The sequence below is a fragment of the Cornus florida genome, unplaced genomic scaffold, assembly GCF_030987335.1.
Source record: "Cornus florida cultivar Cherokee Brave unplaced genomic scaffold, ASM3098733v1 CherokeeBrave_3.0.0_Hap2_scaffold_67, whole genome shotgun sequence".
NCBI classification, from domain to species: Eukaryota; Viridiplantae; Streptophyta; class Magnoliopsida; order Cornales; family Cornaceae; genus Cornus; species Cornus florida.
In genome coordinates this window covers 70,390-85,846 of record NW_026775898.1, presented here as the reverse complement: position 1 = coordinate 85,846, position 15,457 = coordinate 70,390, and the positions used below count along the sequence as shown (strand labels likewise).

Here is a 15,457-nt window from a genome sequence, read left to right as displayed (position 1 = left end):
AAAGTCCGCTAATTCGCTATCTATTCGTCCGCAGGGATGGCCGAGCGTCAACCCGTCACTAAAGCGGAAAAGATGAGATATTCTGGGCATAGCATTACTGGCTCTAGCTCTTGGAACAACTGTCCGCTTGGTTCAGCTCAATTTCTTTCAAAAGCCGCCTATATCTATATAGGGAGCGAAAGCCAGAGGCTTGGTCTTCTTTCGTTGAAAGCTTGATCTCCCTCCACAGGTAGAGACAATGAGGATTTACGTAAGGTTAGCCCTCTCTAGTCTAACAAGCGCGTACCAAGCCACTCGAGGGTAGGCCAAGCAAGCAAAGCATCGATTGAAAGAGTAGTCCGTTGAAGAAAGAATGACCTCTTCCTAGTGAGGAAAGAGGCCTGTTATGAAAGATCAAGAGTTGTTGGCCCCAAGAGAGAACACGGCTACAAGAAGAAAGAAAAATGGAAATGGAGGATAAAGATCAGGTTGAATGCTCTTTTCTCTACTCACACATGAGCTCAAACAAATGTGAAAGTCGAGTTGTTTAGCGAAGTCGCTGTGAAGTGAAAAAGAAGGATCCAATTTCAATGAGATTTGCACTAATATAGAAGGGAGATATATAGAAATATCTATATACAATGCAAAAAGTAAAATTATGGTTAATTTCTCTCCTGCGTGTAAAGGCTAAGTTCCAAGAAGAGCGTTTCAACTGCGTCTGCGGGATGTCATGATTTGACCAATCAGACAGACATCCCGGTTAATGGGAAGCCCAAAAAGCCGCCCGTACCACTATAACCAAAGAAGAAGGCCGAAAAGAGCCTGCAGCTCTAGTTCCTACTTCGGGGATAAGTGGTTTCACCAATCAAGAATCAAAAGAGGAAGTGCTTTACTGATGCTATAGACGGAAAATTCTATTCTTCAATCCTTTCAGACAAGTCGTGGCTGTCGACAGGCAACCTGAAGTGCTTGCTGTAGCCAAAGGTTCATTCGATTGAGTGACTAATTTGGGGTAATAGAAGGGCGCGCTCTAAAACCGGAGGAGCGTCCTATGCCTATGTGTTGTACAAGCTTTGTTGAGTTTTTGAGTCAAAAGTGAGTATCGGGAAGGTCCGTACCCTCTCTCATGCCTTTGAGAATAGAAGCTTTTCGGTCTGCTTCAAGTAGGAAATGAGAAACGGCATCCCCCTCCGAGCATGAACCGGCAGGCATTGCAGAGCAGATATTGCTGCATCTGGGAGTGCGGTATCCAAGTCACTTGCATACACGTCCATCCAGTGAGAGTCTTACAAAGGCATAACCAACTGCTTGAATAGCGGACCCACCTGATCTTGGTTACTGCTTTGGCAGCCGAAGCCGCCAGGAAGGGGGTCAAGTCAATAGTCGGATTTCGTCCGCCAGTTGGGGGTTGAAGAAAGGGACTACTATATATATGCTATTAGTGGAATACGGATGTGGATCAATTATGGGTTCTCTCGTGAAGCAATAATACGAGCAATGGGGCTGTCCAGCGCTGCTTGTGCCCCGAGATTTCCATGCATTGCCTCACCCTGACGAACTTCTGGTATTTCTGTGACATCCCAACTTCTGAAGACGAAAACACGGGCAGAAAAGACTCTTCTATTCGCATCAGCAGCAGCTGAGAGATTGAACAACTATTGTACAACAAGAAATAAAGAAAGAGAACTCAGTTGAGAAAAGCAGAAAAGGGCTTCAGTCGAAGTACACAGCTTGTCAGTGAGATAGACCGCCACGGTCCCTCAACGTCCGAAGCCATGAGGTAGTTTTGCTATTTATGTAAGAATTTTCACTCATTTGACACCTATATGAGCATGAAGTTTTCACAGTGGAACAGCCTCCTATTAGCGAAAATGGGGTTGACTCATTTCACATATATAGGAGATCAAACTTCAGGTTCAAAGGAAGTGCATGATAAAAGATCAGTCAGATGTTTCATCCCTCTTTCTTTCCGCTCTGTCAGCTGACTCAGCTGGGGGGTTTTCGCCCCCTTGCCTAACCTTCGGGTTCATCATACCGTTGTCCGGCGATTAATCCTGCTTCTTTGCGAGCCCCCCTTCCCGTCAGAATGACTCGCCGATCCACTGTTCTAAAGCCAAGCCTCCTTTTCGCCCTTCGAGCCAGGTCTGCTTCTTTCCTCTTCAGCAGAGAAGAACTAGTAAGAGATAGAAATCTCACTTTTAGCTAGCTCATGCAAGCAACGAAAAAAGAGGTATATTTGGACTTTCACTCGTGCTAGGAACTAAACGCGTAGATAAGCATCTCATCCACATTCCACCTTTCAACGGATGAGATCATGGCAAGTCAAGAGCGAAATAGGGTCGGCAAAGGTCAAGCAATTGATCCAATCCGGGTAAAGGGGCGGGTAAACACTTTTTGGATCTATTAGAGGAAGTGCTAAAAGGTCGGTAACCCAGTACAGTACTTCATTCATAGGACTGCTCGAGGCAAAGTTCGATATCTCTCTCTTTTTCCAGGAAGTGAAGAAGGTCGAATAAGCAGCTCTTGCTCCACGACGAAGTCTCCTCTGCTTCTGTCCCCCTCGTTCGTCCCGTCAAGCCCTTAAAGAGGTTCATTGGTACAAGAGCGACGACCCCATGCGTACTTAGCGCATGGCCAAAGGTTTGCCGAGATTCCTATCTCTGGACCCCGGTTTAAAGGGTGTCCTCCCAATATTCATTATTTCTCTAGTATGGAATTGTGCTTTTGTTTGTTCCCCATAAACGATTCCTTTTTGGACATTTCCTTGCCTTTAATAGCACGTTATTAAGCCAAATATAGGGGGAGAATCCCATCATCATTAACCAGATCAATGTGTGGTGAATGGCAAGTCAAAGAGAAAGAGCGGATCGGGACGAAGGAGTCGGTATCTTAGGAGATTTGTTAGTTGGCTTAATACCTTGTTCGAACCACCACAAAGACCAATGTCTGACACAGGGATTGGAATCAAAACGGGCCATAGGAGAATCAACATTTTCTTCATAACAAAGAAGCTATGGGCAGTCTTCTTCGTGTCTTCGGTTCAACTAGCGGCTAAGCTGTTCCAGATCGTCAGCCAGAACAGTTATGAGGGGTACCTGAACGCCAGTCGGAGACTTTCTTTAGTTCAAAATTCCCTACCTCATAGAGAAGGGCAACACATGGAAGTCAAAATGAATGAACACGTTCTCATCAATCAAAAAATCTTTCTTCTTTTCTTTCATTTCGGAGAACCTGTCCTATTTCTTCGCAAATACAGGGTCAGGTTCTGGCCGGGATGCGGTATAGCTAACCTTCCATTTCGATATTCACGGATTCCACTTGTGATCTAGATATGCCTAGAAAGTGGAAGTTTTCTCTTCTATGAGATTTGTGTGGTCGGTGAAACTCCTGTTCAGATCATTTGCCACCCATTTTCATTCTCACCAAAAACGAGAAGAGAAATCTCAGGTTCTTGTGTGATCTCTAACCAATAATAGCCGAAGAATCTCAAGAAGCGGACAGCCCCTCACTTCTGCAATTCACAAGCCAAAGTGGAAGGGACTTGCCTTCTTAGAGCCGCCTCACTGCTTTATCAACCTGAACTTTGCCCCGACGAGTAGATCCTCAGCGCTATTCTGGAGTTTCGAGCGCTAGGGTATGACATGTGAGTATTTTGATCTCCGTTAGAGAGTCCCATAGTAGATCCCACCCTTTCTTTGAACCTTGTGTCAATGATCGAACTTAAAGATATGAACTGAGTGCCATTTGATGAGTAACTGAGAACAACGGAGAGGGATATGAAAAGAATGAAGTAATGAAAGAGGAAGTCATTGCTAGTAGTAACGACTTTTCACGATCCATTGGTTCATATAGAATCCATGTCCTAGGTGTATCAAAAAACATTCTTTTTGCTAAGCGTATATAATAAAATAGAGTGAAAAGGGTCCACCCCGAAACCAAGGGGTTATACTAACTAACAGCTGAGTCCTCTCCGAACCGCAGGAGATAGTTGCCCATCATACGGCTCACCAACTTCACTTGCCTCTATGGGGGGCTCGCTCCGGGCAGGTTCGGATCACTGTAAATACAAGGCTCTACGAAGGAAGGGGTTGGGTTAGGAGTGTTTTCAATATGATTCTTTTTCTGTATTTGTTCGATGAGAAATGCGAGTCTATTTTCTTTCTCCATACCCCTCTATATCAAAATGATCCAATCTGCCCGGCACTGGACAGGGGGGTTGGTTAGCTCTGCAAATGTGTAGAGCCAAGTGTAGTGTGGTGTAGGCACTTCTAGGCCCCTTCCCGGCTACTGGATCACTCCAGTGCTTCGGGTACTACGGACCCTCTGCCATCCATTGCAGCAGAGCCTTTTCATGAGCGGGGGGGCTAAGCGCAGTTCTTTGAATCAAAGGTTGAATGAAATCGATTCTTTTTTAGATATCAAAATCGAAATCGGATAGGATAGATGGATTTATATAGTGAAGTAGCGTAGCAAAAAGCCCCAAGTCCTTGATTTGGCCAAGAAAGACTGCACTGCTTTTGGCCCAGGAAGCAAAGTCCATGAGCTCGGCTGCTTCTCCTCCACACGTCTTTTGATCCGTGTCCGTTCCGCATGCGCTTCGCGCGCCATTGTAGCTTTGCTCTCCTCTTATTCTTCATTGGACGGTTCGGATGGACTTCGCCGTTCTTTCCCAACTCAAATAGAAAAGGCTGTATCACATCGAGATGTCGATTCGTTTTCCGCCCCGAATGAGATGGGGAATTTCGAACCCCCTATTTAAACTTTTTGGCCCTTCATCTTTCTGAATCGAGGCCCGGCTCGCGTCGTTCCAACAACCGGCGGGGATCACCTCAGTATACGATCGCGCGCAGTAACTGGGAGTCCTATTACACCTAAGGCCAACTTCAATTCACCAAACCAGGGTTCATCTCGTGTAGTGATTGTGGACTCGTACAAAGGATATTGAGTAGACGGTTAATGTATCAGACTCAACCCTCTCTTTCGTAGCATGCATGGAAATCCGTGTCGCAACTGATTCGGTAAGCTACGTGTCCGGTGCACGGAGAACTGCCTTCGGTCTCCCAAACTGACTTACTCGTGGCAACCTTCCGGCCGCCCAACGACCTATAACGCTAGTCACTACTCCCACTGGGGCTAGGAAGTAAGCCCCACAACCCAAAGCGGCGAAGAACAAATAGAATTTGCTACAAAAGCCGGCTAACGGGGGTATTCCTGCGTATGAGAACATAGTAATGGAGAAGGTAATAGCCGAAATAGGATTCGTTTTGGCTAGAGCGCCCAAATCCGCTATATATTTGACACGGGTTTGCCGTAATGCTGAAACTATGGCGAATGCATCTATCGTCATTGATGCATAAATAAAGAGACCAATTAGTAGTGATTGGATTCCTTCTATGGTTCCACAAGAGAAACCAGTACGAATATAACCTACATGTCCAATGGAACTATGAGCTAGAAGTCTTTTGACTTTCGTTTGGGCCATGGCGGCCAGTGCTCCTAAGATCATAGAAGCAATGCTGCAGAAAAAGAAGATTTCTTGCAATGTAGCTCCATAGGAACCATAAATAGAAAGACGTGAAATATTAGCAGAAATAGAGATTTTAGGCGCAATAGAAAGGAATGCTGTAACCGGGGTGGGTGAACCCTCATAGATATCAGGTGCCCACATATATAGAGTCAAAAGAGAGATGGAGTCCGAAAAGGGGAGGGGGGTTTTCTTCGGGGCTCGAGAGATGGAATAGATAGGGCCCCACAAGTTTCGAATTCGCCGCTGGGGAATTCACACGAAAAGGAACGAGGAATTCTCAACGAAAAAAGTGCTCTCTGAACCGAACGTGAAAGTCGTTTTCCATCAGACGGCTGTTCCCGTAACTCTACTCTCGACTTGGATTATATATCCAAAAAAGATCCGCTCTCGTTCTTTCGTCTACTCTTCAGCGGATTCTCTCTTTTGTAGTAGATGCCGAACCTGCTGCCCCATTGACTAAGAGGGGGGCGGGGGCAGCAGCTACATGGACCCCTTCCTTTCTGTTGTTGCCAGCGCTTTCCCGGGCCGAGCTGGAATTCTGGATTCGAAAGGGTAGGCAAAGCCCGAAGGCTGCTATCCCAATAGGCCAGCGGGCGGAACGAGGAGAGGGCCCGGCAATCATACCAACCGCGGTCGAAAAAGCGTGTTCCCTTCAAGATAACACGGCACCGTAGGCCATCCTCGGCCTTCTTCGTTTTCGATGAAAAATCAATCTCGATCTCCAAAAGCTTTTTCCTTCCCCCGCCACATCTCCCACTTGTATAGATTGGGCCTTTCCTTTAATGGTTGGGGGAAGCATGGACTTATCTGAACTTGGTGGGCATTCTTTCCGGCCGGGTTGGGTTTGAACATAGCATAGGCTCAAACGTGATTGGAAGGGTCCTAGCTACGCCATGCGTTCAATACAAAAGAAGGAAAGCTGCACCGGGATGACAAAAAAAGAGGAATAGAATAGACATCCCCTTTAGATGTCTATATGTATCCTTTAGAATCTCCCGATTCTTTTTTATATCGTTCTATCTGCTCTCTCTAAAAAAAATGGAGAGAGAAAGAGCAGCCTCCTTCGTACCCTATATTGAACACTCATTCCTATTTATTGATAGAAAGATCTTCGTCAAATACCGGACTTTTGACCACAAGCACCCCACCCCAGTAGACTAGTTGGGGGGGCTGTTCGCCTTTTGAATCAAACAAAGTCAGTAGTAGGGGCTTCATAGCGACTTTCATTCGTGAAGGAAAGCGAAGAACCAACCTTTAGTCAATAGGAGCCCTACTTCCCTCTTTGCGACCTCATCACTGAAATGAAAGCGCAAACCCATTTCTGAGTCGCCGGGCGGAGCGCACCTTTGTTCAGTAGGGCGAGCTGTTTGATAGTTACTTCTTTCGGGGCGACGAAAGGCTACTAAAATCTAGGAAACAGCCAGAAACTCGAGAGGGTAGCCTTTGGAAGCGTTCGCCGCAAAGCTCCCTCCTTTTTCTTATGTCGTGAGGCTGATTGAAGTCAATCCATAAACCCGGAAACAAAGTTCCCTTTCGTCAAGTAGGTAAAGTAGGCATACGAAGCACTTCACGCTTTGCCTTAGACTCTATTGGAACAAAGCAAAGAAGGAGGCGAGAAAGGAAAGGGACAAGGGCGGTCTTGCTTGGCGCGAAGGCTGCTGGTTCGGGGGTAGAGTACAGTACTAAAGGTCCTCGGACTTCCAGGCGGTTTTTCTTTTGGGCAGCTGTTCACCGTTGGATCTCGCCAATACAGCCCCCTATAGTTTTCATTACCGAGATCTCTTTTTTTTCATTGTTCCCAGGGATTTTTTGGGTAATCCGCTCCCATGCTGCAAACAGTCAAATCTGAACCTTGTCGCTCTTCTTTCTTTCCTCGCGAGCAGGAAGCACACCAGCAGCGTGCGTTGCGTGATTCGACTGTGTTTTTTGCATTTGACTGGGTGGACAGTTGACCGGAAGAGAACTTGGATTCGCCCGGCCAGCAGGCGGGCGGCGTGCTTCTCTTGTGTGACAACACTACAGAGCGAGTGGCTCTTCTAGGCGGGCAGCTGTGTGACAACACTACAGAGAAAGCGGTGCTTTCGTGTAACATGCTATGGTCTCAACGCCCTTACGAGGTAGTGATGAGTTTCACGCGCTCTAAGCCCGCGCGCGGTTAGGAAGATTGGCCGAAAGAAGAGCGGTACCACCCACCCTACCCTACCACCTATAGGTGGCCATCCGTCCTACAGCCGCCCGAAAAGGAACTGCAGTGATCTTGAATAGGGATCCTACAGCGATAAATAGAATCCCCATCAAAATACCACTAGATTGAGCACCAGTGATTTCGTATCCGGTAAAAATCTTAGCTAATTGATCGAAGTGGGTAGCTCCAGTAGACCCATAGATCATAGAACAAATAGGGTGGGTAGGCCCAACCACCACACTACACGTATAGACGCGAACCCCCCTCGTTACCGTACGTGCGACTCTCACCGCATACGGCTCGCACAAAGACTCCGAAATCCATCCCGAGCCTTTTCTTCCACCTCTCCTCTCCAATCCTCGATCAAACTTGCCTTCCCCAGGCGCTATGAAATGGGGGTCTGGTCTTTCCTTCGCCTATCGTATGTTATGTATCGGCTTGGCTTCGTCCCGAACCAAGGAGACATTCTGGGCGGGCACGTGCGAATAAAAGACTACGACTACAAGCCAAGCCAGCCGGAAGCGAGTCGCTTCTATTCTCGTTGGGATTGGATATAGGTGGGGAATCCATAGATCTACTTCGCCAACCTCTCTAACTAACAGTAGATACAATTGAACTTCACGGCACGGAAAGAGCTTTGCTCGGTTGGCCTTCCCACGCTGACGAATGCCTCCTTTCTCTTCTCCGAAGTCTACAACAAACAAGTGGGAGAGGCAGGATTCGAACCTACGTAGAAAAACTTCAACAGATTTACAGTCTGTCGCTTTTGACCGCTCGGCCACTCTCCCCCTCCCCCTTGCTAATTACCAAGAACTTCGTTGCCACTAGTGTGAAGATAAATGAAACCATCCCACCCAAAAACCACTCGGAGCCTAAAGAGAGAAGAAAGCTTAGTCTACAAGAAGCTGGCAGAGCTTTAGCCATTGGACCACAGTAATCTATACACAGTAAGCCTTTTCTTTTTCTTGTTCGTTCTTCGAATGACGCTAGTGGAGACTCATTCCTTCCGGCTAATGAAGATACTACTCCCGTCAGTCTTCCTCTCCCTTTGGTCGATCCTTCTTCTCCCTAAGAATGGAACGAACCAAGTTCACACCTATACGAGAGTGAAGAATCAAAACCAACAAGAAACTTCCCGCTTTTGATGTCCCACGATTCTGCTAGTTTAGAAAGACAGTCAAGGACAAGGGTCGCTAGATCAGAAAAGCGAGAACTAGAAATGATCCCCAAGCAGGATTTGAACCTACGACCCGTCAGTTAACAGCCGACCGCTCTACCACTGAGCTACTGAGGAAGAACTCCATTAAGGAAGCCGGCTCTCGTTTTTTGGACCAACCTATGACCAAACAAAAATGAGTTCGTCACTCTATTATTCCATTATAGAATCGATTCTGATCAAGCCGAAAAAGCCCCTCCATCTCTATTATTGTTGGGATATTTGAAGAAGCGCAGGGAAGCTTGGCTTTCCTATACAAGGGTCTGGTCTCGATCTCGCCCGGTGGTGCCCCTCTCGATTATTTTGGACTCCAATTTCGTGCTTGAGTTGGAGGGAGAGCCCTTGACTTTAGGTTAGGCCGGTTTCGTCATTCACGCTATTTTCCCCCGTCCATCGATTGATCACTAGAGTACGCAGTAAGTCAGCACATAGCGAATGAAAAAAGAGTTCATCTTGGATTCTCTTCCTCAATCAAAATGTCTATCAATTGATCCCTATTCATTCGGTCAAAGTCTCCACGGCGGTTTCACACTCCTCTACTAAGAGGTGCACCATGTTGATAGGAATCGGCAAAGACCTTCTTGTACACGTCCTCGAGGGCAGCATTCATGGCAATCAGAACGACTTTCTCCCCCTTGATCATTTTTTGTTTATTGAAAGATTCATAAAGGCTATCCGTTGAGTAAAGGGAGGCTTTGCTACAGTGATTCGAGAGTTGCGGGGCCTTGCCGCTGCATGAATGGTAGCTCACGCTCAAAACTCCTCCGACACGAGCCCTAGTCGTTGCGCTGCGGTCCCTTTCCCGGCTTCGCTTGCGCTATTTTGCACTTCTGATTGGTTCCATCCATCCCCCACCCTAATAATAGAGTATTCAGGGGTCAGTCAAGCGGTTCGGGTTTTTTCTCGGTCGGTTCCCGTTCGCCTGCTCCCCTCATAGTCCAGTAGTGGGTGGGGTGGTCAACTTAGAGGGCGCTTGCCTCCTCTTCAGACGTGCCCTAGACAAAACCCCTGGCGGTTGTTCGGTCTCCGCGTTTGGGGGCGGGAGTGCTTGGTCGCAGGGGTTTCCTTTTCCTCAACCAATTCGGTTGTGTCAGCCCTGAGATTGATTGGTCTAACATTTTGTTATGAGCTGGCTTGGCTGGACAAAGATGGATTGAAGGTCAGATAGATTGGAGTTCAAGTGGCACAGGACCCTCGATCGACCATAGGGCTCTACCCTTACCGAATTCATTCTATTGAAGCGTCACGTAAAAAGCTCCTTCTCATATTGCATTTCTTTGGTTTGGAAGTTCCAGAATGTTGTCTGTGGATTTCTAACAAAGGAAAGCCCCATAATACTATGCTATGCCATTTGATTGATTCAAGTTCCATGCTGCTCACCACTCCTCGAGGCCAAGGACGGGGTCGAACCGTCATTCCAGGATTTGCAGTCCGATACATTTCCATTATGTTACCTAGCCACCAAACCCACCACCTCATCAAAGTCAAACGGCTGTTCTTCCTTCCCCGCTCCCTCTTTTTCTACATATGCGGCCGGCGGCAGAGAAGAGGGGACAGCTTCTTTCTCCTTTGCCTTGCTCAATCTTCCTTTTCTGATTGAAAGTAGCAAGCCACTCCAATACTGGTACAGAGGCCAGATAGAAGGTTGCTTCTTCTATATGTTATGTTCAGGCGAAGAACATATAGAAGCTAGCTATTGTCTTGTAAGCAACCATGCCTATATAATAGAAGAGAATTTGGCTTACCAAAGTGGTCTTACTAAAAGTCCAGTAAGCAACCAGTTCCGTTCCAAGTGACATGGCTTTTCACTATTCCTTTCCAGGGAAGGTTGCTCTCATCCAGCCCAGCAGATCCATTGTTTATGCTAAAGTGCAATGCAGCTTAAAAACGTAAGCCCCATTTTCTTACAATTTCAAAGAAGACAGCTAAGGACTCGAGTGGTAGAGACGAAGTATTGGATCATGGCACTCCTACTGGTTTGACTTCAGTCTGGAAAGTGCTTTACCTTGCTTCTGTAGCGACTAGACTCCAAGTTACCCTTTAGCCATTATGAATGGCTAAAGCGAATGCTTCCTTCCTTCTTGTAGATCTTCCGCCCGAGCCGGGGTTGGACTCCCCCCTTCTACTAGAGTTGCAGACCTACTTCCTCCAGTTCTTAGGTATAGTAATAAAGAAAAGGATTCTCGGTTAGATCCTTTTGCGTGACCTTCTATTGGCGAATCCCCTCTCCCTGCGCGAGAATCAAAATCATAAACTTGGGGGAAGATGAAGCCCTGACTTGGAGCGCATCGCTCGATTCACTTGTCATTGTCATATCGGGTAAGCTTTAGCCACCACTCACTGGTGGCATGGTAAATTGATCAATCAACTAGACTTCCGAGCCGGGGAAGATCTCATCGCGGATGAGCCGATTCACGTAGTATAGCTGGAGTTTATGTCATATTGTTGATTCGTGCTACAAGTCAAAAATGATCTCGAGCGGATCCTCCCGCGAGCTATCCAAGGAAGTTGACGGCTCTACTCTAGGGTCGCTTTCTGATTCACGCAGGGACAGGCCTAACTATTTCTCAAACTGAACCTTCAAAAAGGGAAATCCATATTAATATAAGATATTATTCCTCGCCTGACAAGGTACCTAGAAGTGTTGGAGGATCGCTGAGTCAACCCCTTGTCTGGGTAATTCCATATATAGTGTTCTTCTTGTGATCTGGCTGTTGGTCTTCCACATATGACATTTCCCGCCTCTCAATCCTCAGATCTCTATTCCCGACGCTCTATCGAAATGAGGTTCAATGGCGCTTCTCGTGACCTTTAAGCCACTTTCGCTCCCCTTTTTGATAGATTACCTATCTATGCCTCAATCATAGGTTTTCCTCTATTGGAACCTGATCAAAGAAGTGAAGAGCTGCCTCTATTTCATGAAGAAAAGGGGCAAGAACGATCAAAAACCATTAGACAACCTCTCTGTACCTCCACTCTTCTAGCCGAGCTAGTGCTTTACCTGAGATCTTCTGTCTCTATGCCTTCAAGACCGATTGAAAAGGGAGCTTTCTCCCCCCTTATCTAAGGAATTTTTCCATGGAGAGTGGAAGCGCCAACACAGGAACGCCCGATTGAAGTGAAGGAAATTGACCTTAGCAAGTTATACTTGGCCACCAGCTTTAATAGCAGACCCACCTGATCTTGTAATTTGCCCAATAAAATAAGTATTTGAACAAGCCAAAGATGCAAGAAGATGACGAGTTTGAGCACGTCCATAAGGAGGACAAATCCTGTGAGGGCCCAGACGCCAGCTGATCCGGACATGCAGGGTAAGGTAACTGCCAGGTTGGTTGAAGATTCAGATTATGCTGTAGATCTTGATAGTAGGGGGCCTATAAAGCGATTCCGCGGGAATCATTTTGTAAAAAAGTTTATATAATGGGTCGTATCACCCCCAAGTCACTTCATCCTGAACTGCCTAGTCAACATTTCGCTGTAAGTCGTTTGTCGCGGGAGTACTATCTCGGGATGGGGGTATGAAGAAATGGCAGTCAGAGTGCCTGAAACTCTGATTATTACATTGTTAATAACAGCGACTCGGCTTTACAAGATTTCGAATTCTGATCAATCATAATCAATCAAACTTCAGCATTAAGTGAAGGATAAATGTCAGCCTATAGCATCCGTACTATGAAAGGAAGTCCAAGTTCCATTAGGTAGAGCAACGGATAGGACGAAAACCAACTTTCAAAAAGATCACAAAATCCATAATAATCTCCAACAAATTCAACAATTCCATAAACAAGAAGATCATACAAAGAGGGAAGGACAGAATGATGCATAGTGGAAGGGGATAGGGAGCGGGACTACGGGTCGAGAAGGGAAGCCAGTGTTGTTCCTTGAATGGGTCGTGCAACCAACGAAAAGGAGTTAATACTAGGAGGACCGGGGGGAGATCAGTGGTCAACTGGGCAGCAATTCCCACCATCAAATAGAGAAGACGTTTTCGATTACAAGAAAAAGAAAAAAAGAAAATAAAATAAAGCGGAATTCCTCAATTCAGAGATAGATCGAGCACAAAAGAACGAAATGCTAGGTCAAGCAGGACCAGTTCGCAACCCAGCCTTGTTGAAGTATGTTAGAGAGGAAAGATCCCTCACTGCACACGTTCTATATTGAGATGAAAGAAAGTGTTTGGTAAGGTTCTGCCTCCATTTCTTTTAGATTTGACAGCTATACGAGAATGAACAAATAGATGATTCACAATGTTGTGCAAGGATATCCCGCGTAAATTACCACAGGATCAGAACCAAGGCTTCGGTCTGAGCCACTTGATGGAACGAACCATTAAAGCGATCGCTGAGCAGACACTTTTGAGTTTCTTTTCTTGCTGAAAAATCATTTGGCTTTACTTCTTCTAAGTTAAGGACGTATCAAACCTCTTTCTATGTTAGCTAGCCTGTCCTCCTGTGATCATGCCCTCCATTAAAGGACGAGCTCTCTGACTCGACCTTCTAATTCTGTAGTAAGTGGAACTTTTCTTCACTTCAAATAGGGAGGAACTCACCTTTCGCTAGTCATTCTTTGACCGGAGCCTTTCCCGCATATGTGGATGTCACTACAAAGAAAGAAAGGGATGCTTTAAGGCAGGTTTCTCTAAGGAATTTCGAACACAAGCTCCTCCGTAGAAGCAGAACAAGCAAGCGCATATCAATAATGAAATCAAAGATGAGGAAATAATTGCATAAAATGTCCGTCAGAATTGTTCTCTCTTGTTTGATAGTACCCTACACACCAACAATCTCTCTTGTTTGATAGTACCCTACACACCAACAATCTCTCTATTTCATAAAGGTGCGCTACGATCAAATATCAATAGGTGCACAACTTCATCACTAAAATCCACTCCCATAACGGTAGCTACGAGTGGAATCATAGTCTCAAAACATTAATTGATTCTACTTGTATCTAGCGAAATCAATATTTAGCAATACGGTAAGGCTTTCAAAAAAAAAGCACCTCGTGACGAGTAAGGCCGAAAGGCGTGGCGGTACAGCGAGTGAAGAGGCTTTGTACTAGGACAAAGAGTTTTTTTTAAGTGATGAAAGCCAGACCCCTTGTTTCACACGGGTTGCTGCTCATTAGCGTAGATCTTCAACAAGCTTTTCAGCATATTCTAACATAGAATAGTCTTTTGAATACTCGTCTTAGCCTTTTGCGTTGACAGCATAATCGACAGGCACCTTGCCTTCTTCGAATGATTGTAAGGACCGGGAAGTTGGGGAAGGTTTCTATTTTGTTGAAGTCGCTAACCCGGCTGGTTGAGGTAGTGATCTGAGAGAGAAGTTCTATGATTTCGAGAAATGGTCCCTTATCTAATTGTATGCTTGGCCTTGAGCCGACGTTGACCGCTGCTCTACCCGATACGATACCCGATGCGGTATACTCTACCCGCTCGCTCCTATGTATGAGAGTTAGGCTTTAGTGAATGAAGGGTGAGGCTCGGAAATTTAAAAGACTTAGGGCGACTGGTTCGTAAGGGCACCATCGACAAAGTCTTGTTTTTCATTATAGTGTATAGGTGGTCCAATCTTGCGCCTATAACCATGGAGTCAAAAAGCATATTTGGTTTGGTTGGAATCGGCAAGCATGTCTTCAGCAACTGCTACTGCGACAGATGTAGGAATGCTTGATGCCAATATCTGAGTATCTTTGTATTGTAAGCGTGAAGACCACAACGCTAAACACTGTCTCAAAGACTAATGTGGGATCCTCTGTGTCAACACGGACTTATGGTATGGGGTAGACAATTTGACATGGTAGGGGTGTTGATACTAAGAGCTCATCAACATAGTCAATTCAATACGAAATTCTGACGTTAGGAGCTTAGGTTGCAGTTTCCATGCCAGTAGGTAGATTACATCGTTTCAGCAGATCCACTATTCTGACTCACTACTCGTTAACCTACAGAGCTCTTGGGCTATACTTATAATTATATATATGAATTTTACTTCGAAATCCTCTTTCATCTGTTCGCTGGGAGGGAGGGAGTTGGAAGTTGGGCTAAAAACCCCGTGTTTTTGGCCTCAACCCCATTTTCATTAATATGACTCCGCGAAAACTTCAAAAAGTGTGATCTCATATTGAGCCCAAGCTCATGCCCCTGGTGGTGTTCTAAGATAGAAGCCATGTTTGAGTCAGGGCGCTTCTCGATCGAAGAGAGAGTGACAACTATAGGTTTAGGGTTGGAAAGCTTGTAATAGGAGATTCTTCAACAACAAGCTGATGGAACTCAAGTAAACTTGATAGCGGAATGGTTGATTTGAGAATGATGAGGAGAGAGCGTGTTGGAAATCGGAGATTGAGATCTTCCTTTCTATGGACTACGTAAAGGCAGCTAACCCGCTGTGACGTATTTCTTTAGATAGAGAGAATTCGAATCCATTCAATAAATGCAAGTGAAAACTCCTCTGTTAGCCCTAGTTTTGACTCTCTCTCCTCTTTCCAGTAGTCAGATGATCTCCGAATTACAGGTTAGTTTAGTGCAACGGAACAACTTCAACAGCCT

The 15,457-nt window shown here is 45.8% G+C and overlaps 1 protein-coding gene and 2 non-coding genes across 3 annotated transcripts; all 3 read right to left on the bottom strand.

The window, feature by feature from the left end:
• Window positions 1-3,113: 3,113 nt before the first annotated feature.
• Window positions 3,114-14,887, bottom strand: LOC132292400 (NADH-ubiquinone oxidoreductase chain 2-like). Its single transcript, XM_059790355.1, has one exon. The coding sequence runs from the start codon at window positions 5,645-5,647 to the stop codon at window positions 5,003-5,005; it is 645 nt and encodes a 214-aa protein (XP_059646338.1). The 5' UTR covers window positions 5,648-14,887; the 3' UTR covers window positions 3,114-5,002.
• TRNAY-GUA (transfer RNA tyrosine (anticodon GUA)) lies at window positions 8,397-8,479 on the bottom strand. Its single transcript has one exon. It is a non-coding gene; the product is annotated as a tRNA-Tyr (tRNA).
• Window positions 8,914-8,985, bottom strand: TRNAN-GUU (transfer RNA asparagine (anticodon GUU)). The gene has a single exon. It is a non-coding gene; the product is annotated as a tRNA-Asn (tRNA).
• Window positions 14,888-15,457: the final 570 nt, after the last annotated feature.